The 25659-nt window shown below is 53.9% G+C and overlaps 2 protein-coding genes across 2 annotated transcripts; both read right to left on the bottom strand.

The window, feature by feature from the left end:
* Window positions 1-869: 869 nt before the first annotated feature.
* Window positions 870-4842, bottom strand: NECAP2 (NECAP endocytosis associated 2; the record flags this gene model as incomplete). The annotated part of the gene is made up of 8 exons (XM_084274699.1): window positions 870-1739; window positions 2040-2124; window positions 2278-2452; window positions 2633-2741; window positions 3298-3379; window positions 3727-3831; window positions 3982-4082; window positions 4736-4842. 8 exons carry the CDS (start codon window positions 4840-4842, stop codon window positions 1691-1693), a joined length of 813 nt encoding a protein of 270 aa, XP_084130825.1. The 3' UTR covers window positions 870-1690.
* A 1281-nt stretch (window positions 4843-6123) lies between these two features.
* On the bottom strand, window positions 6124-19775 carry SZRD1 (SUZ RNA binding domain containing 1). The gene is made up of 4 exons (XM_084274537.1): window positions 19651-19775; window positions 9903-9952; window positions 8681-8935; window positions 6124-7800 (listed from the first exon to the last, which is right to left on the bottom strand). The coding sequence occupies exons 1-4, from the start codon at window positions 19699-19701 to the stop codon at window positions 7698-7700; spliced, it is 459 nt and encodes a 152-aa protein (XP_084130663.1). The 5' UTR covers window positions 19702-19775; the 3' UTR covers window positions 6124-7697.
* Window positions 19776-25659: the final 5884 nt, after the last annotated feature.

Genomic DNA, 25659 nt, shown 5'->3' on the forward strand with positions numbered 1-25659 from the left:
GGAGGGAAATATTAAAAAGTAAAAGAAAAGGATGGGAAAGGTTTGTAAAGAGAGGGGTGCCAGCGCTCCCCTGTACCCCAAATCAGTGGAAACAAGCTTACTGTGCTGTGCCCCCCCACACCCCCAAGGAGGATGGTGCTGGTTCTCACCGGGGAAAGGAGCTCCTTGGAGAGAGTGAAGCAGCCCTTTCATTAAATCCCAGCCTTCGTTAAGCTCATTAAAGCCCAGGGGTTTGCTCTGGCAGGAAAAGCTCCGGGGTGGAGCACGCCGGGGTTGCTACGGGGCATTAAACCCGCATTAACCCCCCCAGCTCCTTCTCTCCCCGGGATGCGTCTTCCCTGTGCCAGAGGCTCCACAACCAGCCCAGGGCAGCAGATTTTTCACCCCCTGGGGTCATTTGGGGTTTTCTCCTCCCACCCCAGAAGGAAAAAATCCTGGATAAATCCCCCAGGGATGCAAGAAACTCCCATTTCTCCTCCTTACCTTTCCCCTCCCGGCGTCCTTCCCGACCAGAGAACCACTGCTAAGCAACAAGCGTCTGTTGTGCTTCACCAGCCGAGTCTCCTCGACACCAGCAAGGAGGTGTGTGTGGGGGGGAAACCACAAAACTCTCATCACAACCCCTCTGTTTTCCCAAGGAGAAGGAGAAGAAACTCCAATTCCAACAATCCCAATTGCAATTTGGCCTCAAAACCTGTTGGATCCTTCGCTTCCTCACCTCTCACCCCGGGTGAGGTGAGCTCGCTGCTGGGTAAAATTAAGCTTGGTAATTGAAAAGCTGGTTGTTCAGTTGGAAACGCAGCTAGGAAAGAAATCCTGAGGCACTGAAGGAAGCAAGAAGACACTTTGGACACTGATAAAGCTTTGATATAAATAGATATGAAAATATTTATTTGTTTAAAGAGGAATCTCAAGCCCAGCTCTGTCAAAGAGACCGACTCAGTCCTGTCCTTCACTGCGCTGATGGGTTAATGAATCCTCCGCAGAAGGAAGCGGCGAGTAATTGTCTTCAAAATAAGGCAGAGGGGGGAGAAGAAAATCAGCTTCTTGGAGCAAAAAAAACCTGGGGAGTTTCAGCATCCAAACACAGCAGCCTGGCTCCAGCCTCCCACATCGCAGAGTTAAGCGCTTGGGGGGAAGAAGGAAAGATGAGGGTGATGCTCAGCATCTCAGCGGGGTGTTTGCGTGGATTCCATAGGTGAGGTGTCTCCAGGATGCTCCACACTGAAGTATCCAGCCCAAATATATGAGGAGGAAGAGGAAAAGACTCCACACAGGCTCTATCATATAAAGCTTCAGAGACAATTATCTTAATTAGGGGAAGGGAGGAGGCCCCCTGCTCTGAGCAATCGCTCGCCCTCTTGTTAATTAAGGAGGGGATGAAGCTGACAGCTTTATTAGCTTTTTTTTTTTGCTGGAGAAAGGAGGAATCTCAGTGGTTTCCTGCCACCTGGGTAGAAAACAGCTCCCCCCAGCTGGATGCAGAGGGCGCTGGCGTGGAGTGTCTGAAGGCACGTGTTGGTTTGCTTTTCCAGCACTTATTTCAAGGTTTTGGTAAGGAATTATTATCGAAATTGATTTCATTTCGATAATAGATTTAAATTAAGGGTGGGAATGGGGTGTTTCCCAAATCTCCACCCCTCCTTTTTGGTCCTGAAGGGATTCCTGATGAGCTGATGAGGCGCCGGGGTCAGAACTGAACCCAGCCTGCGTTGGCTGGAGCCTGGGTAGAACCCGATCTGGAGAGAGAAAGAGAGAAAAAGGGGTGGGGGGAAGGAGCTTTCACACACTGAAAGGGACTGCAGCACACGGGGAAGGGGCTGAGCAGCCACAACTGGGGCCTCTGGGGCTGCCCAAAACTCTCCAGGGGAGATGGGGAGGAAGAGGAAGGCAGCACCCAGAGATATCTGTGGGAGGTGCTGTTGGGAACCCCTTTTCAATCCCAAATGGGGTGGTGCCCCTACCCCAGCAGGGATATTCTGGCAGAACAGGGAGGATTGGGCTGGTTCATGTCACCCACAGACCCCACACAGTCTCACCCTGAAGCTTTGGCAAAGTCTCCCCAGAGGTCGGCGGTGGCAGCAGAGGGAGCAGCAGCCGGCTGTGGCCAGGACAAGAGGGAGTCTGCCAGAGGCCAGGAAAGCCAGGAAGAGAGAAAACCAACATCAGGAGTCACTTCCCACTCCGATTCCCATTTCCCCCCCTCTGTTTTCCCAACTCTGATCAATAAAACCGAGCCCAAAGGAGCTTCAGAATCATCACTATGTGATCACAGACCTGTGATGGGGGTGCCTGGGAGCTGGGTGGGCACGGAGAGGGAGGAAGGTCGCTCTCCAGGACAGACTGGAGTGGAATTTCTTCCCCCAGGAGGTGGTGGGAGCAAGCTCAGGCCCCCGAGACTCGTTGGCCGTGGTCTGGCATTCCCTGTTGTCCCTTCTTTTTTCTTCATGTTCTGAAAGAAGAGAGGAAAACTTGGGGGGTGTCCTGTTTAAATTCAGAGCTGGAGGGTGATTCCTCCTCCCAGCCTTGCCCCAGAAGCCAAACAGCCTTTTTGCTGGGGATGTGTGTGTGGGGGGTGAAATCGCTGCTGTGGGAAACATTGGGAGTGGATTTAGCTGGAAAAGCCCCTCACCGCGATGTTGAGCTTGATGGTTTGTCCCTCCTTGAAGCCCAGATCCAGTTTGGGTCCCTGATTGGGGTTCTCAGCCTGTCTGGCCAGCTCACTCTGCTGCCTCACCCATCTGTGGGAATGAAATAAGAGTAAAAACCCTAAAAGATGCCACATTCACCATCAGACTGAGGCTCTCCCGGACCAATCCTGCCCAAGATCATCTCCTCCAGCACGTTAAAGGTGTGGGATACAATCTGAGACCTCGCCTGCTGTGCTACAGGCAGTGTGTGGGGAACAATTCCTGCCAGGAGCTGTCAAGGCTGGGGCCACAGCAGCACATCCCACCCTGCCCCAAAGCCCCACTGTCTCCCAGGGGCTGGAGCAGCATCCTGATCCCTCAGGAGCAGCTCTTTGCTGACAGCACACAAGGAGAAGGAAAGGAATTTAGAGAATTTGTCCAATTTTGGGCTGGGAAGCTCAGTTTGGGACCATGATAATACAGACTGGGGAGTATCTGAGCGAGGGAGAGCTGCCCACAGAAAGCTGCATAGGGAAACAGGCACTTCCACCTCTTAATGCCCATGTAGGAGTGACAGGAGCTCCTAGTTTCCTCCCCTCACATCCATTTCTGGTGGGCATCAGTGAAAAAAAAAGCCAAGAGGAGGCTGGGAGAGGCAGGAACTCACTTAAAATGGTCTTGGAGAGCGACGTTGAAGTCGAAAGCGTCCCCTCTGTCGACAAAGCCGACTCCGATGAAAGCTCGGCGGCCTGGGGAAGGAGGAAGAGCAAGGGCTGGAGTGGGGATGGGATGGGATACCCTGTGCCACCTCTTCCAGCTGGGACTCTAGAGCCTGAGATATGGGACTGCAGACACCTTCAGCTTGTCAGCTGCACGTGCAGGCTGAGTAAAAAGCACTTTGGAAACTAATATAAGCAGAGATCAGCGTCGCTGCGACCCAGCACAGAGGTGTCCTCCCACCGAGCAGCAAATCAAACAGGTTTCACTCCCAGTGAAGGACAGAGCACTCCTGGTGTGTGGGAAGGAGGAAAGCTGCCCCTGTGCCACCACACACAGGAACAGGAACCCTCCAGGAGCCCCGCGCAGCACCACGCACCGTTCCCATCTTCCACGCGGATGACGAAGTATCTGCTGGAGTCTGTCACACCCTCCACAGCGATGCCAGGGAACTGATCCACTGGGGCCTGGGCAAAAAGTTCTCCTGAAAAGAAAAGAGGAAGAGGAGTAGGTTAATGCCTGGGTGTAGCATCTCCACGACAGATTCCTCCCCACGAAGAGGCGCGGGGACTTCGCCTTCTCTCCTCCTCTTCCTCCTCCTCCTCTTCCTCCTCCTCCTCTTCCTCCTCCTCACCTGAGGTCTTGTCTTCCAGCTTGATGAAGGCAGTCTTGCCCTTGGCTGTGATCCGCAGTCTGCCACTCCAGGCTGGCTGGTCCAGCTGCCACTCTGCAGCTCTGGGGAAAGAGGAAGCAGCACCCAATGTCTGAGCCATCTCTCAGCTGCCAGACAACACCACTGACCTGTTGTAATGTCTCCACAAGGCATCACAGAGCTTGTCTGCTTGATGCTCTGTGTCAACAGCACCAAAGCAGCGCAAGAACCTGCCCAAACCCAACTCGCTGCAGAAGGCAGCAGCTGCATCCCAATATCTCTTGCTTTGCCCCAAACCAGCCACCCCCCCACACCACAACCAGATGCCAGGTCCCAGCAGGGCCTGGGTGGGAGCCAAGCGAGAGGTTTCACTTCCCTTTCCGCGGGGTTTCCAGCTCGAAAGCAGCTTCTCGAAGGCGCAAGGCGGTGTTACCTACAGCCCACCCAGCTCTGCCCCGAACCCGGGCTGAGGCCTGACAGGGAGGAGACCCAAAACACAGGGAGGGGGAGCGGAGATTCCTGAGGCCGGGCTGGAGGCAGAGAGGCCTGGCGAGGAGCCGGCCCCGCACGCCTCACGGGGACCGGGCAGAGCCCCCCGCGGCCCCGGGACGGGAGGCACCGACACCCCTCGGGGAAGGGAAGGGGAGGGAGGAGACAGACGCCGCGTAACCCGAGGCAGAGGGGGCAGCGGCAGCCCGCAGCGGGCCGGGGCCCAGGGGAGAGGGGCAGGCCCCACCTGTAGCCGCGGTTGGAGGCCCGCGGCGGCACCCGGTAGACGTGCACGGCCGGCTTCACGCACAGCACCGCCTCGTACTCCTCCTCCTCCGCCGCCATGGCCGCCATCGCGGCGGAACTCCGCCCGCTACCGCTCTGGCCCCGCCGCCTCGATTGGAAGGTCCGTCTCCCTGGTACCGCCCCCTTCCCCGGGCGGGGCTGAAGGGAAGGAGAGGAGCTGCCCTGCTGGCAGCCGCCGCGCCCTCTGGCGGGCGGGAGGTCCCGCTGCAGGGAAGGTGCCTGGGCTGGGCGGGACTGGTCCCAGTCGGCTGTTGGAACTGGGACCCAGTACGCGATCGCAGGCAGAATTAAACGGGGGTGGGGGGGCAGGTAGCGCACCCGTACCCCTCCTCGCCACGGCTGGGCGCAGCCTAGAAGCCTCTGCACCCCCTTCCAGGGCAGTCAGGGAGCACAGCCCCTAGGGTGGGGGTCACATGCAGCACAGAAAAATTCAATTAAAAAAATCAATAAAAATCACTAAAACCAATAAAATCAACCCCATTTCCCTCCTCCTCCACACCCAGGGTTTGGAGACCCCCATCTTGCCTCCCACCGCTGCTGCTTCCCCCCCATCCTGGGACCAGTTCTCCTCCGGTAGCCTAAAAATGGGGCAAAACCAGGCAAAATTGTCCAATTTGGGGGTAAATACTGGCAGAGTTGCAGCTGGAGACTCCAAGGTTTTACCTTCCTGATGGATTTTTAAGCACCTGAGGCATGGTGGGAGCTTAAGCTGCGTTGGAAAGCGGCCCTGGTGCCGCAGCTCCTGCGAGAGACGGGGAGAAAGGAAAGGAAAGAGTTAAGAAGTTTCCAAGGTATTTATTTAAAATACAATTTATAAAAGGTTTTCTCCTCAGCGCACGTTTTGGGGTGAAAACAGGGGGGGGTTTATTATTCCTCAGCTGTCCACCCAGGGAAGATGAAGGGGTTTCCTCACAGGAACGCCGAGCCCTGCCCGCGGGCGGGACGTATCCTGGTCACCGGGCTGGAGGAGTGGGGAAGAGTTTCAGTGCTGGAAAACTCTGGTGCTGGGAAGTTTTGGTGCTAGAAAAGGGAAATTTCAGTGCCAGACCAGGTGGTGATTCTAACACTGAGCAGCTACAGCAGGAATTGGGTGGAATCTGAAGGAGTTTTGGCCACAAAAAGCTATTTGGAGTAATAATTAAGACACAGTGATGGGTTATTGCTGATATCCCACCCTCCCCCAACACCCCCAACCACCACCCTGTAGAGGGGGATAAATAAGAGTCGCCCCCCATCCCCAAAAAACCCCACCCAATATCCACCCACCCTCACTTCACCCCTGTTGTAATCAGCTAATTAACGCTCTAACGGGTTCTTTTCATACACAGGTAGTTTTATTTTACCGGTGTTGCTTTCCAAGCCGCGTTTCCATACACCTCTCTCTGTACGGCCGCTTCCCTTCGGGCAGAAGGCTTTTTAATTAAAAACTTGCTCGTTTACCCTTGAACCTACTGAGCACGAAGCAGCAGGGAATGCTGGACCCGTACAGAATCGCCCACCCATAACCAGAAATGGGTTTTTTAGGTACCGTCCCCTCCAGGGAGAGATTTAGTGTTCGTTTAATCCCTCAGTATTAGCGATATTAAGGTAGGTCAGCTTCATCCGGAGGGGAAGGATCCGCGTCCTTGCGGATAAACCAGCTTCCCTGTCCTCTTCCCGGGAGCTGGAGGAGGAATATCCCTTCCCTGAAGCCTCACGGGGAGCCAGCTGTCGCCAGGAAGACACGAGGAATCATCCAGACTCTAAGCAAGGTGGGTTTTGTTCCCGATGTCTGAGATTTCCAGAGGCAAAACTCAGCTCATCCCAGGACTGAGGGATGAAGCAGAGCCTTCGCCCCGGCGTTAAGCCGCTGGGGTTTGGATCCTCAGGACAGCCCAACTCCTCGTCGTTACACCAGCTGCTTAACGAGCATGGGCTGTATGGAGCAAGGCTCATCCCCAGGTATTTATTTCACTGCTGGAGCAGCACTGGCTATTCTCCTCCTCGGACCGGAGCGCTCATTCTTTGCCACCAATGGTGGCTGGGCAGCAGGCATTTTCATGGGATCTGTCAACGTTCCCTTCTCCCCAAATACAAAAAAAGAAAGAAACCAGAACAAAACAAAAAGAAAAAACGATGTACTTGAAGCTTTTCCTCAAAGCCAGCAGAAAATACTAGCCAAGCTTTAACCGGTGCAAGAAGTAAACTAGGTTGTCAGGTCTCCACCGGCTCGCCAGGCGATCGGAAAGGCCAGGTATCCCAGAGTCCACGTGCCTGGAAGCCGTAGGAATCGAGACCAAGTAAGAGTTTGCCAAACCTCAGCCACTTGAAGTTAAAAAAAAAAAAAAAATCCACCAGAACTCCTTTTCAAACACGGAACTACCTCTCCCAAGGAAACCAGAGAGGTTAAAACCCTTCCCACGCACTCCGCCGAGCCGACAGTACAGAAAACCAAACCCCCAAATAAACTAAACGAGATCCTTGGAAACACAACTTGCTCTTAAAAGTGAGGAGGGCAACGCGTGCATCTGGGGAGGCTTCCCATATTATTGGGGTCTGTTTTCCTTAAATCCCAGGGTTCTGAGTACAACGAACATTATTGCTGGCGCTAGCTTCAACCCCCAGTGGCGCACGCGCGACTCCCTGCACCCGCTCCGAGTCCCTTCCTAACCACCCCCCCCTCCTCCCCTCTTTCTTTTTTTAACAGCGACACAGGGCTGAGCCCTTCTCGGTTTGCCGGTCACAGTGGGTGGAGAGGGGAGGTCACAGTGCGTGGGGTTGAAGGTCACAGTGGGTAGAGCAAAGGGGAAATCACAGTGCAAATAAACCAGGTAGTTCCCTTTGCTCGAGTCCGTTTGTCCGTCACGGCAGCGCGACGCGTGGCGGCGGACCCTGCCTTCCGCAGCAGCATCTCCGGCCCGCGTTTATCTGCGCTGTTTGAAGCCTTGTGAGCCATCGGGACCCAGGGGTTGCCTAATCACATTGTTGGGCTGCCTGGTGTCTTCGGGCTGGGAGATCCTCGGCGGCCTGTGCAAGGAGAAAGGAGAGCTGAGGCAGGGAGAATGCAGCTGTGTTAATGCCAGATGGCCTTCTGAAGCCATCATCAGTCAAAAAACTCATGGGAGGTGAGGATACACCAGCCAGGAGAAGCCCACCTGCCTGCACTGTGCTCTGCTCCCCCAGCACACTCCTCCACACAGAATCACAGGGGTTGGAAGGGACCTCGAGAGCTCATCGGGTCCAACCCCCCTGCCAGAGCAGGGTCCCTAGCACATATTGCACAGATAGGCATCCAGATGGGTCTTGAATCTCTCCAGAGAAGGAGACTCCACACCCCCCTGGGCAGCCTGTCCCAGGGCTCCCTCACCCTCACTGGGGAAAAGTTCTTCCCCATGTTGGTGCGGAAGTTCCTGTGCTCCAACTTGCAGCCATTGCCCCTTGTCCTGTCCCCACAGACACTGAAAAGGGGCTGCCCATTTCCCCCTGCATTCCATGCTTAAGATACTTATAGACATTAATTAGATCCCCCCCTTAGTCTTCTCTTCTCAAGACTGAACAGCCCCAGCTTATTCAGCCTCTCCTCACAGGGGAGATGCTCCAGGCCCCTACTCATCTTCATAGCCCTTCTTTGGACTCTCTCCAGGAGATCCCTGTCCTTTTTATCCCAGGGAGCCCAGAACTGGACACAGCACTCCAGGTGGGGCCTGAGCAGGGCAGAGCAGAGGGGGAGGATCACCTCCTTTGACCTGCTGCCCACACTCCTCCTGATACACCCCAGGATCCCATTGGTTCTCTTAGTCACCAGGGCACACTGCTGGCTCATGGCCACACTGTCATCAACCAGGACCCCCAGGTCCTCCTCCATAGAGCTCTTCTCCAGCAGGTCATCCCCCAAGGGGGTTCTCACCTGTCTAGAATGGGTTTCTCCTGCTCTTCTTCGGGGCTGGCGCTGCCCAATATTCGTTTCCTGGCTTCCGCGTACTCCGCCTCCCTCTGCGCCAAGGATTTGACGGGGAAGGCCGGTCTGCTGGCGGAGTTGGGATTGCTGAGCACCCCGTTGGTCGTCGGCCTCTTCAGGATGCGGATCTGGGGGGGAGGACCTGCGGGAAGGCTGTCGTCCTGAATCACGATCGGCACTTTAGGAGGAGACTTCGACTTCCGACTGTTTGAAAGAAAAACAGGGGGTTGGTACATGTTCCCTACAGCCGGCGTGTGTGAATTCCTCCCAGCCAGCTGTCATTGCCATGATTAAGAGGCAGCCTGTAATAATTAAAGACCTCGTTATATTTGTAACCCTGAACTAGAGCAGCAGGCAGGTTTGCAGGAGGTTAGCTCAGGAAGGGCCAGAAAACCAGTCCCCGCTGCGTTCCACATCTTTGAACTCAAAGGGAAGCAGAGTTTGAGCACTTACATTGTAACCTATCAGTACAAGCACCTCAATTCGGGTCCCTGCAAGGATTTTTAGGGCTCCTCTTGCTGGGATATCCACCCTTCTACTTCAACCCTGTCATTCCACTTCTCGAAGCCAGCCTGGGCCACCACCTCACTGCTTCAATGGTATTTTTTTATGGTGTTTTCTCTGTGCAGAAGTCCCACAGAAGCAATATCACGACTCCTAAAGTGGCCTAAGTGTCAAAGGGGAGGAAAAACCCCCAAGAAAAGACTTGTCAGAAGTGATTAGAAATATTTCTGCTAGAAGATAACACCACAGGTGCCCCCACCCAAAGTAAGCAGGAAAAGAAAATCCTACTGATGCAAGACACAGCAAGCCAATTTAAGGCCATGAGTTGGGATTACCTGACTCACCCATTCCTTCCTTTCAGTGTCTTTTTCTTAAATGGCTTCCCCATAGCTGTAGCTACATCCAGCCTGGAAGACCCAGCTCTGAAATAAAACCACTCTCAAGAAGCTTTCTGCTACCCTGCTACGGATCCAAAGGGCCATCTAGTGGCACAATCACCGAGATCCCCTATTTCTGAACTCCAACCCAGCGCGCTCTGCTCAGTTCCAAGCAGTTTCCCCTCAATTCCCACTCCCCAGGCCTACAGATGTCCAACAGCACCTCAGGAGAAGAGGTTGTGGCAGTTTGGGGTCTGTTGTTTTCTAACCAAACCACACAGCATCATTACCTTTCCTTCTGTGTGATCTTCAGCTTCTTTTCCAACCGTCTGTCTATTTCCTGCAAAAGGAAGAGATAAAAATGAAGAGACCCAGAGGTTTGTCTCTCAGGTTGGAGTTTGAGCCCGTCTGCAGGTGTATTTAATTGTCCCCCTTCTGTGCAGCGATGCAATAAGGGGGGCAGGGAGAGTCTTGTCTCTCCTTCTGAGGATGACTTGCAAATCAAGAGGCATGAAAAGCCAAAGGCACCACGAATATTCTACCTACAGCAGGCTGTGGGTTTGGCACATCGAGGTGAGAGGGCAGCTGAGAGGCGTTCATCTTTCGTTTTAAGGACTTGGGTTGGGAAGAAAGCTCTATTTAGGGTAAAGAGCTATGGGAATAGGCAGCTAGGTATTCCCAGATCCGAAGAGGAACCGGTGCCAAACCTCTCAGGCAGAGCAGCAGCAGCTGGGGTGATCTGCATCAGTATACAGGCTTGATTTCAGTGGCAGCTCAGCCCCAGAGCCCGCAGCCATGCGGACGACTAGCCGGCAGGGCCGCATTCCTGCTGCTTGGTGCAATAACCCTCCCTCACAAAAAAGGCCCTGCCCTGCCTGACATGCACCCAAGGACTGGTTGGAGCAGAGCAGAGCCTTAGAGAGCTTCTCTTTCCCTTTGCAACACAGCTGCCGAGTCATCAATCGGCGGGAAGACGAATTAATCACCCCTGGATGCCAACAGAGTGGCTGTAAGCTTGGTCAACTTCTGTCCCAGTCTTGCATCTGCCTTAGCAAAGGTGTTGGTGTTTGGTAATCATGCAGACAAACCTTGGTGAACAGAAAAATGAAGGCAGCTTTCAGTCCCAAGCTCTCCTAAGGCAACCATCCCCAACCCCACGGGTCCCTCCGGATTCCCACAGCTGCTGATGCTGTTGAAAGAGCCTCTGGAACAGCGATGGGTTTTATTTCAGCAGCAGCAAAGGAGGAGAAAACCCAACTACCTGTGAGTGTCCCAGTTTCACCAGCAGATAACTGGCAATACTGAAGGAAATTCCAAGCTCCTGGCAGGATGCAGCTGCTCTACTTTTCAGGGCAGTTTGCTTAACTAGGCTGAAAGCTCATTGCCAGCAGAGCCTACCCTGCTGTCAGAAACCACAGCAGGCGCAACCCAGTGAAGGAACTGGTTTGCACAGCAATTCCCTGATGGCCCAGTAAGCAGGGAACAAATACAAGTCTCTACAAGATGCCAAACCACGGTGTTCACTCTTGGTCATGCAGCTAACACAGGCCAACAGCCCAAAAGAGTCTCCACTGAGAAAGGAGTAGTTAGAAACCACTTTGGGAAGACAAAAGGTGGGTGGGAGGTTGTGTTTTCTACCAAACTCTGTACTGGGAGGCGATGGGAGATTTCTAGAAGCAAAACCAGGTGGGGGCTTAATGTGGCATTGAACTGAAGGCCAGGTCACAGCTAGAGCCTCCCATCGAGGGCAAACACACTGACAGTTTCCTTCCTCTGCAAGAGGACAGGGAGGAAAATCCCATCCCAGCTCAAGAGGGCAGACAAAGCTGTGGATCAGCTGCCTGCAGAGACAGAACAACGACTGTCCAGACAGAAGGAGCAGGGAAACGGATATCCTGGCAAGGATGGGGATGGTGTAGCGTGGCTGGCAGCAGACAATGAAAGTCAATTAAGGGGAAGGGGTTAGCTCATCTGCCTGCACTGTGCCAGAAGAGGTTATATCCTGCTATAGAGGAGTCCCATACAGTTCACCGTGCCTCCCCAGGGCCTCCTGGAAGTGGTGGAATAGAAGGCAGCTTCCCTAAATATCCCTTATTAAACACAGGGAGAAGGATGCTCAAGAGTATCTCAACCCATTTCACTCAGTGCTCAGTGCCACACAGTGGCTACAAAGGCAGACACGAGTCAGAGCCACGGTGCTGAGCCACTCAACTAGAGCAGCCAAGCTCGACAGCCCACGGCGAGGACCGTGGGGCACAGGAGACAGACAAGCCACAGGGTAGGCACAAGGAAGGCCTTGCTCTCACCTCTCTCCTTCCTGGCAGAGGAGAGGTGATTGTGACAGAAGCCACACTTCTACATTCCTGGTGACTTTGCAGGCCAGCCCTGGGGCTAACGTTGTGGTCTGTACATGGGACTAAGAGATGCTGTAATTGCCAAGCCTTGGTCCACCCCAGCATATGAAAAACATGCTGATTAACGCCACTGTCACCTTGGCAGAGCACACAGCTGGACAGCTCTTCACACCCTCACTCCTGCCAACTTCCTCTGACTGCATCCTCTGATGTCAGGACCTGCAGCTTCCCCTACCAGAAAAAAAAAACCCCAACCAACCAAACCACCTCACAGCTCTTTCATTTGCAAACTTATTCCAAGGAATCCTTCAAGATCTGCCACCCCTCCCCAAACGAGCCCTTTACAGCCTCAGTTTCCCTCCTTCCTCCTCCTCCTGTGCAGACCACTTCTTGTAAAATAAGCTGTATTTTCACCTCTCCTCCCTGCACAAGGGCAGTGGCCACCAAGCAAACACACACAGTCCTGGTTTGTAAGCCACCACATGCAGCTCCAAGCTGCTCCGCTCTTGGGAGAGCTCCTCACACCAGGGAGCAAAGTAACACACAGCTACAACATCCTTAAAGTTGTAACACTGGCTTCTGTTAGAACCACTGTGTACTCTTCCAAAACAAGAGGCTTCTTCTACAAGTAGAAACCCTGGCAGAATAACATGAAACAATCATCCTCACCAAATACACACACAGACACATCGTTCTCACCCCATCCAAACCAACTGCTGGTCTTGCACAATCCTCAGAATTCCCAGCACTGCCAAGGGAACCCCAACTGCCTCCAGATACCCACTGAACTTTTGGGTAGAAATAGTCTTCCTTTGGGTTTAAGGTGGATGACTAGGATAAAAGGCAGCTCCCCACCTCCCACACAACTCTCACTGCATTAGGAGTTGTTTTTTCTTTTAAATGCAAGGATTGACCCCATTTTTTCCTCAGAAAAAGCCACAGCACTGCAAACCCCTCAGTGTTTAATACCCCTGAGGTTTGGAACTGCTTGAAGGTGGGGAGCATTGCAAAGACAACCCAAGACCTCAGCATCCTCAGCCAGCCAGCAGTTCATGGTGGGGATCACACTGCATGAGTTTACAGGTTTGAGAGGCAAAACCACCTCCACTGAGCTGATTCTTAATAAAGACACGAAGAGCTGCAGAGAACAGAGCTGTTAGTCTGCTGATGTCATTCCCTTTCCACTGCTATGTCACACTGTCATGGAGCTGTGTGGGTAACAAGATAAAATTAGGACCTGACTTACAGGGCAAGTGCCAGAAGCACTACAACCACCCAAAGGCACGAGCTCAGAGCAGAGGCGACTGGGCTTGGCATTCAGGGACATCACGCTGCACGTACCCAGTAGCTGGGCAGGCTGCACCCTACAAAAAACAGTTATTAACCTTTTTAGGAGGCTCTCCTAGCTTTCATTTCCCAAACAAACTTATTTATAGGACCAAAAGCTAAGGCTCATTCACACCCCCATTCAAAACACCCTCCCCCAAAGATTAGCAGAGAATCTCGCCAAACTATTTTTAGTGCTATTATGTCTGGATGCTAAAAAGGACCCAAACAAACAGCACCAAGAAGACACTGTTCTTTGACATTTAAACCACATTGGTAGATGAAAACGTAATGGAAAGGTAACTCCAGGCCCATTGCAGCCATCCTTCCCACCCTTTAACCCTGGGAAAACCAGCAAGGCTCAAAGAAAGTGGTTAGATACAGATGCTGAGGCACAAAGCAGCTGCTTCAATCCCACACTCCCACAGTCTGTCACCTGCAGTACGAACCCACCAACACAGCCTGTAGTTTGGGGATGTTATCAGACAGTCAGAGAGAGATGCTGCACCCCCCAACACTCCCAGAGACAAGCCCTTGAGGAAGGGATGCTCCTACAGAGGTTGGTTACCCTGGTTCTGTGTGGGGTCTGTGCACTATCCCAAGCAATCCCCTTTCTCCAGGGTGTTGCAAAGCAGAGATGAGGCCTGAGTCAGCCCCTGTTGCCTAAAGAACTTTGCTGGAGTAACTGTAATGCATCAGACACGTAGGATGGCTGTTTCCTTGCCAGGAAAGGCTCTCTAACCAGACTAAATAACAGCAGCTCTGAGCTCTGTCAATACAGGGGAAAGGAATAAACAGGTAACTGCTGGCTGGTTCTTATTTCAGGCTAGGGAGTAACCACGACAATATCCAAAGGAAGGCAGGGACTCAGGCTTCCTACAAACCCTTCTACTAGGAGGATATCCCCAACTCTACCTCCCAAACAAGCTTACTTTGCAGAACTCAGGAGGAGATACCTGCCAGGTCCCCCACCAGAGCACAGGGCAGTCCTAGATAAGGAAGCTGTGCTCTCCTACAAATCTGATGACATTTCAAATAACACAGCCCTAAAAAAAAACATTAACCACGTTCTTTGAGGTGTTTACTGGAGACTACTCCTGAACACAACCTTCCACCCCCACTCACTCGGCTGGTGTGAGAGATCAAACCCAGAAAGAGGGAATTTAAGCTAGAGCTGCACCCTCCCACACCAACACTAAACCCAAAGCCTCCTCTGTTTATTAAAAGCACCACCAGGCTCTCTGACATTTTCTGGAGGACAGGAGATGAACTTCAAGGCCTGGTTAATGTTCTCTGCTTTAGAGAAAAATAAATAAATAAGGTTTTAACATCTGAGGTTACCAGAGCTGTTAATGGGTATCTAGGAACTTAAAGCTGCTGCTGCCTGACTCACTGCTTCACCAAAAACATCATCAAGTAAAAGCCTAAGTAGACAATCCTATCTCCAAGCTGCCTCCTCATTAACTACCTATTTCTTTCTTCTGAAGATAAATTAATCTTCTATTAATTACCAGAACATTCCAATTCCTGAGGCTATTGGGAATCAGGCTGCTCCATTCATTAATTCTCCAAGTTACTTTGCTTATGTTAACTCCTGGCAGCAGAGTGTACCCAGGGACGCTGCAGATGCTTTTAAGCAGCGCTGGTGTTTCCATCTTCCATAGGTAGGGAGGGCTCCTGGGCAGCTGGGAGCGCGGGAGGCAAGACACAGGGAGTATTTCTGGGACCCAGCCCGGCAGGCGCCACACGGTATTCCCAGCACAGATCCATTACAGAGCTGGGAAATGCATTCCAGAGGGCTGCAGCTCCTTCTCCCCCTTCTCATTCCTTCTCCCTCTCCTCCACCCTTCTCATTTCTGGCCAGAGGATCCTGAGAGATTCAGATCAGAACCATATTTACACCCTTTATCAATAGAGATAAAAAAAATACAGGCAAAAATTAGGTGAAGCCCTTTAATTTCCCCATTGTTTTGGAAAGGTATCAGTGCACCCCTTAATCCAGGGGATCACCCTTGCCTTCTGTACCCATGTCCCCCCCCAGCCAGCTGTTCACTCCCAACCTACAAACATCACTTTTCTCATCAAAGCACCTGGCTCTGCCTCCCGCTGAGTGGCAGGAAGAGAAACTCCCATTTCCCAGTGTGAAAATGTTGATCAGGGACAAACACCTAAAGCAAATATTTACTAAACGTGTCACAAAAATCAAACCCCACCCTCAGTCCTTCTTCCCAAGCCCAAAAACCAGCGGGTACCCTCCCAGGTTTCCCCCCCAGAGTAGTTCCTGCATGCCAAAACCCTCATGGACTCATCCTCTGGTTGCACAGGTAGTTGGCAGATCAGAGGTCACCGCGTTACGCTTCAAAATATTTCACTTTTGGCTTCTCTGTACTTTGATCACACTCAGCAACTCAAAGTGATACTATCCAAACCCCCCAGTCAGCCCTCCAGGACCAGAGAATGTGCTGCCTTTGCTGGTGGGGGAAATCCCAGGCTGGCTGCTCCCTCCACCACTCACACAGAGCAGTTTAGGGAAGATAGAAAGGAGGGTGGGTGGTGGGATTCTTATTGCAAATCTCAGGTGAATGGTCCTCACAAAGCACCATGACACAAGCAGGTGACAATCCACATCCCCACAAAGGGGACAAAAAGTCAGTCACCCACATTTGGCTGCTCACATCCTCCCCAAGCAGCCAGTAAGCAGATGACTGGGGCAGAGGGAGGGGGGGGGATTTCTCTTTCTGGGGGTGACTGGTGAAGCAAGGCACAGCCTAACCACAGGACCCAGGCTCAGGACTAACAGCAGGCTAAGCTTGAAGCACCAGTGAGAAGGCTGTTAGCAGCAGCTGGGAGCTACCTGCCCTGCAAAGCATCCATCAGCAAACTGAAGAGGGGAAAAGAAAACCAAAACCCACAAAAGACATAATTATTATTTGGTTTTAACTATTTTGGCTTGCCAGGCTAAGGTTTTATCTGACTTGAAATAAGTCAGATAATGAGTAATTTATTTCAAGTCAGAATTCAAGACCCTCAAATTGCAGTTAGCAAAGGAAGAAGCATCAAGCTGGAGAGCATCAACTCGGAGCTGCGAATTACCTGTGACCCTGGACATGGGGTTTCCACTCCAGTTTTGGAGCCCAGCTTCCCACCTGCCATTTAATTATTAGATTAACCTGGTAAATAAAGACTTGGCCTCTCCTCTGTGATTTCCCTCTTCCCTAAAGCCAGCTAGGCCACACAAAAGGCAAGGGAGCCTGGTAGTGTTGATTAACCCAGGTCTTTGAAGCCCGGCACTTCAGTCCTTACTCACACCTTGGACAACTCATTCATTCCTCACACGCTGGTTTTCCACCTGGAACTCAGGGACAAGCAACACCTCCCCATTTCAGGGTCATTTCAGTGATTTAATTAGATAGCAATTAGAGAGCAGAGGCCTAGAGGCCCTGCAGAGTTCTGCTGCAGCAGCATTAACACCGCTGTGTCTGCAGGAATCCCAGGACAGGTGAAGCTGCTGGAGCAGAGGGCACCTGCCTGGTGTATCCTCACTTAGGGGGTGCCACATACTCAAGGAGCTGCTCCTTTTTCTAGCAGCTACTGGGGAATTCTGATGCTGCAGAAGACTAACAGGCAACCAGAAGCCATGTTAAAGACACCAAAACCCACTTAAGCATCTTTTTTTACAGCTACTTGACTGCCCAAGCTGAAGCAGAAGGTCTACATCAGGTTTTTGGAGGCTTTCTCTGTACCTAGGAAGATTCTGGCACAGCACATCTGCAAAAGCTAAGTGAAGGGGCATTGTAACTAGGGGACCACAGCATCCCTTGTCAGCCCAGAACTGCCTCTTGCCAAGAACCAACTTATTTAAGGTCTTGACTACAGGTTCACAGCCAAACACCAATAGTAACACACACAAGAGGACCAGCACTGAAAATCTAAGGCACTGGCACACACACCTTCTGGGGGGAATCTTAAAAAACAACATGCTGAGAAGCAGGCATGGCATCCCAGAAGCTCACCAGGCATCTCCTGCTACACCTCTACTGTTTCCTCAGAGATGGGCTGAAGGGTCTTAAAAAAAAAAAAACCCAAGAAAAACACAAAGCCAAACAAAACTACTTCAGTTCTCAACTGTGTGAAGGATTAGGAGTGGAGTACGTGTTTAAAGCTGCTCCTGGGTGTCTGTTCTACTGTGTATTCCTTGAGTACTGACCATGACTGTCACATCTTGTACCTCTACTCTGGGATCAGACTCACACCACCTCACACCCACACCACATAAGCTCCAGGTGAAGGAAGGAAGTCAAGGGACTTCCTTCAGACAAACCCACCGCCCTGTGATGACAGGACCAGGCCAGCTCATACCCTTTTCCTGCACAGCTTTTCCTCTCCCACCTCCAAGAGGAGGCCCACCTCATCTGGGCAGTTCCCAGGCTCCCCAGCCCAATGGCTGGAGCAGGGTTTCAGGCACAGAGGACACCAAGTGCACCCAAAATCTTTCAAGTGTTAACCAGCAGCTCAGTCACGTTGTGGCACGCTCCACAGCAGAGCCTCTCCCTGCCCTCTCTTCCTCTTTTCTCAACCTGCCTACCTCCAGTGGCTTTGATTCCTGTGGTAGAACAGGAAGCCCACAGTCCCCAACTGCACAGCCATCCATCCAGACCACAAGTGGCAAAGAAGATGAGGCTGGGCTCTTCTCCACTCCATTCCAAGTAGCTTTTCTCTTCCTGCAGCCACCAGCAGCAGCAGAGGGTCTCCTTCCTGCCAGGCAGGGCTTGAAAATGACCTTTCTAAACCTGATGGATGCCAGAAGGCAGCTCCTGTCTCCTCTCTTACGCAAGAGGAGCTCCTGCAGCAGACAGCTCACTCTTCCCACTGCTCCAACTGCTTCTGCAGACATCCAGAGCCCCAACAACTGCGAACGCAGCTGCGAGGGCAGCAGCAGCAGCTCCTCAAGAAACCTCTCTGCTCAGCAGCACAAGCACCACTGAGTTTATGAACACAAAGCCTCAGTAGCTTGGACTGAAAAAGGAAGTGAGAAAGGAAAGGTGACAGGGTTTTTCCCCCCCCACCCCTTTTACAGGTTTTAAAAGAACACCTCACAGGTACAGGCTGAAAGGACACAGAGGAGAGACAACCGACGGCTGGGCTTTGAGCAGCCCTGCAATTTTAAACCATTACCCAAGGCCACAGCTATCATCAGCTCCCAAGACTCAAGCTATGTGCCCCTTCATGGAAGGGATTTAACAGGCACCAGAATTAACTCCAGCACCCAGCACGAGGCTCCCCAGGACTGCAGTCTCACGGCGTTGGCAAGAGGAGAGGGCGAGCGCTTGGCTTACCCTGCCAGCCTGCCACTGGCATCTCTGGCTTGGCCAGGGCATTGAGTTACAGGGTCTATTTTGCTCCCCTCTTTCTGAGCAGCTGTAACCCAATCTCCTGGCCAGACTCAAATTCAGTCTCCTCACCCAGTCATTGTTCCCGAAGCCCTCCTGCCCTCCGAGGCGGCTGAGAAGGTTTCCCTTCTCTCACCGTGCTGTTGTGAATGCCCTGCAGATCACCCGCCCACACCCCTGCTAAAAGAACCATTTCATTTTGCAAGCCAACACACAGAAAGGCTTCGGAGTCCCTCAGCATGAGAGACACGGTGAAAACTTCAGCTACTGAGCCGGCTATTGAAAGCAGGAGAGAACTTCAGCTGTAACGCTGGAAGCCGCTCTAGGCCACGCTAAGGCTCCCCACGTTGTGCCCTATGGAGGAAGCACGTTCACCTAGAGCAAGGAGGAGGGAGGGATTGTGATGCGAACCCCCAGCCCCGCTGCTACACCTATGAGACAGGGACCACCCACCTCTGCCCAAAGGCCCTGCTAGGGATGAGGCGACTCCGGGGAGGCACCCTTAGCCAGAGCCCCTCACCAGGGGGGGGAGAAAGCCACCCGCCAGACCCCCGGCACCTCCCGCACGGCTCCCGGCAGGGCTGGGCCCGGCTGCGACCCGCCCTGCCCAGCCACCGCCGCTCTGCCCGCAGAGCCACGGGGCAGGGGGAACACGGGGGTGGGCTTCAGGAACGAGTAGCAAGCTGGGGGAGGAAAGGCGGGCAAGGAGCGGCTCCCAGCAGCAGCCAGGCACCAGAGGATGGGGAAGAGGTGAGCAGGAGAGACCGGGGCCGAGCCACAGCCCACCCAAACCCCCCCACGCTGAGCGAGGCCGCGGCCCCTTTAAGAGGCCTAGCAGGCGCTCGGAGCCTGCCGCCCCGCCGGCCGCGCCCCACCGCCTCCTCCTCCTCAAGCGCCGCCGCGCCGCCTGCCCTTCTCCCCCTACCCACCTCCGGCCCGCCCGCACCGCCCCATTCAGCCGCCCTCACCCCGCTGTCGGCCGCCTCCTCCCAGCTCTCGGCGACCTCCTCATCTTCCATTTTAATTCCCCTCCGCCGCCGCCGCCAGCCCGCGCCCCGCGCATGCGCGCGCCGCCTCACACCCGCCTCCCTTTCCCCCCTCCCCTCGCAGTGCGCATGCGCCTCCACCGCCTACCGGCACTCACCCGACGGGCGCCTGCGGGAGGGGAACGAGTGAAGGGAGGGAGGAGGGGAAAGCGCATGCGCCACCGGCCGCTGCGGGCGGCCACGTGCGGCGGGGCGGGAACGCGGCGGGGCAAGAGCGCGGCGGGGAAAGGGAGAGGCGTTTGGCGGCGGCGCCCCCTGGCGGGAGGGAGGACCGGCTGACCGGTCAAGCTGTGAGCTGGGGGGGGAGCTGATCCCCCGCCTGCAGTGACCTGACGGGGGGTGCAGAGAGGCGGGGGGTGGTCCCTTCAGCCTGGGGACAGGAGATGGGACAAGGGGAAGTGGCCTCAAGCTGCCCCAGGGCAGGGATAGATCAGATCTGAGGGGAAAGTTCTTCCCCACAAGGGTTAGGGGCACTGGAACGGGCTGCCCAGGGAGGGGGTTGAGTCACCGACCCTGGGTGTGTTTAACAGAGGGGAGATGAGGTGCTCAGGGAGCTGGTTTAGCACAGGACAGGGACGGTTGGACTCAACGATCTCAAAAGGCTTTTCCCATCCTGGTGACTCTGAACATCGGGGCAAGGAGTGACCTAAGCTGCCCTTAAATCCTTACAGCTTTCCCTGGCAGCAGCTCGCCGGCAGGTGGCGAGCGGCTTCTGAAACACATAAATTATAGAATTATAATAATTACTCCAGCTAAAAAGACAAGAAAACTCCTGCCACCAACACCGGGGTTCGTCCTCTGCAACCCCCACCCGCTCCCCCAACAGCCGCCCCCTCTCCCGCCAAACCCCAGATCTGGGCAGGGAACAGCCGGGGTTTGGGGTGCCTGTGGAAATCAAAGGTGTTAACAGGGTTTTGTGGGGTGCACAGCGCAGCGGGGGCGCCTCGGGAGGGGTGTTTATGTCCTCAGATTTCAACTTTTTTGGCATCTGGAAAGGCAGGAGATGGTGTTTCACCTCCCTGGGAGAGGTGAGGTGGGTGCGAAGGGTGCAGCAGCTTCGGGCTGTTCCTACCCATCCTTCTAATTGTTTTTTTTTCCAAAGGAAACAGGAACTAGCAGTGCCTGGCATGGTTGGCTCCATCCACAGCATAGTTAACACCCCAGCAGCAGTCTCCACACACGTTTCCCTCCATCCTGCTGGTTTTGCCCATGCCATAAGAAATCCTGCTCCCAGCCACAGTGCTGAGTGCCACAGTTTCCTTTGGGAGTCTGACCTGAACGGTCTTACACACCCACCCAGGGTGAACACTGGGTTGGTTCCACACTTACAGGCGAATCCTGCATCTCCTTCCAGGTAATTCCAGCCCTCTGCAAGGCACCTGGCACATCCAGTTCGGCAGGGTACAGGTCAGGGGTGCTGAGCCACAGCCTGGGTGGTAGATGCAGGTCTGGGGTAAGACAGAAAGGACGGCGGTGCCTTCCTCTACTCCTCCTGCAGAGGAATAACGTCACCCCTCAACCCAGCCACAGGTCAAAACGTGGACCTGCTGTGCCCAGGCGTACGTACCCCCCACGGGGACAGGTTCCAGCAGCACCGAGGGCTCCCCTCTTCCCTCAGCACCGCAGCTAAACAGCCACTTGCTGCCATTTGGGGCTGGGTGCCCTCTCCTCTCCCTGCTCAGCCATCCCCGCCTCACCCACTGCCCCAGGAGGCAGCCGGAGCCTCAGGGGAGATGACTCCGTGGACAAGGAGGACCCCCGGGCCCCAGCTATGCCTCCCCGCGGGGCGGCTGAAGAAGGGGAGCCGAGGGAAGGGCGAGGCGTGAGGAGAAAGGCGGCGGCCAGGGAGGAGAAGGAGCCGCCTCGCTACCTTCACCTCAGCGCCGACCTCCCCAACATGGCGGCCCGGCGCGCCCTCCCCTTCCAACATGGCGGCGGGGCGGTGCCTGCGCCCCTTGGCGCCGCCTCCCCCCAAGATGGCGGCGCCCCCAGCACGGGCTCCGCGTCCTGCGGAGGGGCGGGAGGATTGACCTTCCCATCATGGCGGGCCCGCGCCACCTGACCCGCTCACCCCCCCCTCCCTATAGTCATGTGACGCGGGGCCGGCCGGCGCCTGCGCAGTCCGCGTTCCGCCGTGGCCGGAGCGGCGGCGGTGGCGGCTGAGGGGAGGGAAGATGGCGGCGCCGGTACGAGCCGTCACCCGGGAGACGCGGCGGCCACGGCGCCTGCAGCCGTGAGGGCCTCGGCCCGGCCGCGGCGGGCGGTTTGGCCGGCGGCAGGTGAGCGGCTCCGCGCTTGCGGTTCCTCGGGGTGGGGGAGGACGGGGAACCGACCGTGGGCAGCGCCCCTTCCCTGGGGAGTGGGGCGGCGGCGGCGGCGGGCCCGGCCCGCCAGGCCCCTCAGGGCGGGACAGGCCTCGCCTGGAGCGGGCCGCGCCCCGAGGGCTCGAGCTTCTGTTTACCCCGCCTATCTCTTTTTTTTGGGGTCTCTTTCGAGGGCAGAACCCCCACCCCGGGGTGTTGTAGCCCCTCCCCGACGGCTGCTTCTCCCCTTGAGGCGGGGAGGCCCCTTCCCCAGCCCGGCTTGAGAGGGGGGAAGGTGAAGGCAGCCCTCACTGCCGGGGCTGGGCAAGACCTGCCCCTCCCCTCCACCCCCCAAACCCCACCTAAACCCCCAAAACCCTCGGGTTGACCCCTAAAAAATCAGGATGGGTGTTGAGGAGCGCTGAGGCGCAGGGGGATTGGTGCTGCTGGCTGTGGGGTGCTGGGGCTGCTCCTGAGGCACTCACCTCATATGTGTGAAGACAAAGGTGAGGCTCAGTCTCCAGTTATTCACAAATAACTCCACACAAACCCACATCTCGACTCAGAACCGTGTTCATGCCCCCTGAGCTGCTCCCTGTACGTGTGTGTGTATATATATATATTTGGTTTGCTCCTGAAAGCGCTGTATTCTATCAATAGGTCGTAGCAAGCTTGGTATTACCAGCCCAACAGGGTTTGGGGTGTTACTTCCTATTGTCTTTGATGATAATCTCTTGTCAGTGGTTTAAGAATGCCTTTCCTTTCTTTTTTAATGCATTTTTTTCTGTCGGTCACAACGGGGCTGGGCTGAGCAGATGCTGCAGGGTCTCACTTGGGAGGATTAGCTCATGCTGCCTGCAAGATGCTGCCCAAACCTCTCCGGGGTGATGTGCCTTGCATCAAACCTGTTTGGGTTTTCACATTGGGCTGGGTATTTCTTAGGAGCCAGAGCCTTGCTATCTCGTTCTTAATAAGCTAAACTCTAATTAATGCTTGGAGGAAGAACAAAAGAGAAGTCGTGCAAACTGCAGTGCTTGCCTGCAGTATGGCAGATCAGTTCCTTACGTGGGGACTGTGCTCTGTTTGGGAGAGAACCCAGTCCAGCACAGGGGATGGTGGTTGTATTCAGATGGCTTTAATTATCACTGGTGAGACTGGCTCATGCTGCAGGTCCCCAGCTGGAAGTCTCCTCCTTCACTAAAGGGGACAGTGAATTAAAATGAATTACACTTGAGATGCTGCTGACCTAAATCTGTATCCTGGGTGTAACGATGCCTCTACCCACCCTGCCCTTCGCGAGCGAAGGAGCCTGAGGGCTGAATTGATCTGCTGCCTCGCAGGTGAAGCCCCAAATGCTGCACTCTCCCCACAACCTGCTTTATATTGCAATACAGTGGTTACAGCCCAGAGGGCTTGGCCCTTCTGGAGAGACAGACCTGAGCTGGGCTGGGCGTTCATTCAAGAGTTCACAGACTCGTTGTTATTTCCTCATTTCTGTAGCCCTGTGTGTTCCCACCACCTTCTCTCCTTCCTTTTCCTCATGCTCATGCCAGAGAAAGGCTGATTACCGGTGCCTTTTCCTGAGGTTATATCCCTCAGGTTTGCCTGGGGTCGGTCTTTCCCTGGTGTTGGGAGAGAACAGAATTCCAGGCAGGATCATGGGCATGTCACCAGGTCTGGGTGATGCCTCTCTTGCAAAGGAAGAAATTAACAGTTGTCACCACATGGGTTGCAGTCCTCTTCACCAGGGCTTTTGTGCCTGTGTGCTTCTGGCAGCAGCAGAATCACATCCAGCAGTTGTTTTCTCACAGTGAAGATGCTTTGCCTGTGTTCTTCCTGACGTCTTACCTGGTGTTTTAACTGATGGGTGGGTGACTCCACCCAAGCAGCATTTTTTCCACAGTGGCAAGTGAAACACTTGGGCTGGAAATGCAGGTGAGGCTTTTATTATTGCACTGATTTACTCCTGTGGACTTCTAAAGGCAGCATGTGTAATTTTGAGCTTGCCACAGCCTGAAGTCTCTGGGGCTCAAACTTTCACTGTGTTTAGTTGTCTGAGAAGCCCCAGAAGAAATCTCACCTGCCAAACAAATGGTGGTATTGCCCTGCCTGAGGTTGGTGGAGAGATGGGGATGGTTTATTGCCACTGCTGAACGCTTGTTACCTTTGACTTGGGGATTTCAAGTCTCTGGTATTTGTAGCTGCTGGATCCAGCACCTTCTCTGGGAGGGTGGTGTGTTTGTTCCTGAGGATAGCAGGGATGCACTCGACCATCCTCTCCTTCATCTCAGGAAATTTAGTGTATATAATCTTCCCATTTAACAGGAGGAGTGACACCAGCTGTAGTTTTGTTGTGTGAGGCCAGGGATGGTCCATCCTCCCTGCATTTCCAGCCCATGACTGATTCTTAAAGGTCTGTTTTCAGGGCTTGGAAGAGGTGTTGGGTTTCGGTGCAGCCTGCTGCTGGTTACAGCCAGCCCCACAGGATGTGAATGAGTGCTGCTGGAAAAAGGCTTCCCACTTTCTGTGTAAACAGAGCTGTGCCTCTGGGGGAAGTTATTTTTCCCCATGTATTTAGTCGTGGCAGCTGTTGTTGTAAAGCATCAATCTGGGCTTTGCCCTAACACATTTTTTTAAGGTTGGATGTAAATAAGCTTCAAGCTCTTGCCTTCTGAAATGTGGCACGGTGTGGGGATGTTTGTGAGGTCTTAGCACCAGAGCTAAGCTCAGGTTTAGTCCAAGTCTAGATAAAAGCCTGAGGAAAGAGGACTCTGGCTCTGATAATGTGCCTTCTGCAGGTGAGAGCACCTTTTGGAGTGAGTTTTCTGACCTGTGTGGGGCCACCTGCAGTTGGTGATGTCCCCAAGAGATGTATCGAGGTATCTGCGCTGCGCTGCCAGGCGGCTAATGCAGCTTTTTGATGTAGTTTTAGAAATTCAGGTCAGAATCCCTTTTGAACTGGCTTGTGTCTGAGATGAAAGGAGAGTGAGGTGACACATTGCATGGAAAATTGTGACTCCTCTTGAGCAACGTGCAGAAATCACGGATCTTGCCTTCAGGAGCTTGCTATTTCAGGAGCTGCAAATGTGCTCCTAGAGCTTTGTCTAATTCACATCAGACTGTGCTGGGGCCTCTATTCGCTTCCTCATTTCTATGGCAATTTTAAAAATATTTATCTTTGCTTGCTAAAACACCTACTGAAACATCTGTGATGTAAAAAATTCACACCCTCCCCTTCCCCCCGATACAGTTCAGGCACCAATGATTTGTGGCTAAAACACGCCGTGTCTCTTCATATTCAGATTCACTTTGAAACACTTCAGCTTTTTATTTGTTCCCTGCTTGTGCATGTTTCAGAACAAGGTGAGATTCTGAGGGTTTAAGGTATATTGGTTGAGCTATTTGAATTTATTTGGGGCTTCTTGTTAGGTTAATACTGTGCTGTGGTTCCCCTCTGCCCCTGATCTTGTCAAACCTCCCATCAGCAGTGGTGGCCCCATAGAATCAGAGGGGTTGGAAGGGACCTCCAGAGATCATCGGGTCCAAGCCCTCTGCCAAAGCAGGTTCCTTATGACAGGTTACACAGGTTGGCATCCAGACTGGTCTTGAACATCTCCAGAGGAGGAGA

Source organism: Gallinula chloropus (assembly GCF_964237585.1).
Source record: "Gallinula chloropus genome assembly, chromosome: 23".
Taxonomy (NCBI): domain Eukaryota; kingdom Metazoa; phylum Chordata; class Aves; order Gruiformes; family Rallidae; genus Gallinula; species Gallinula chloropus.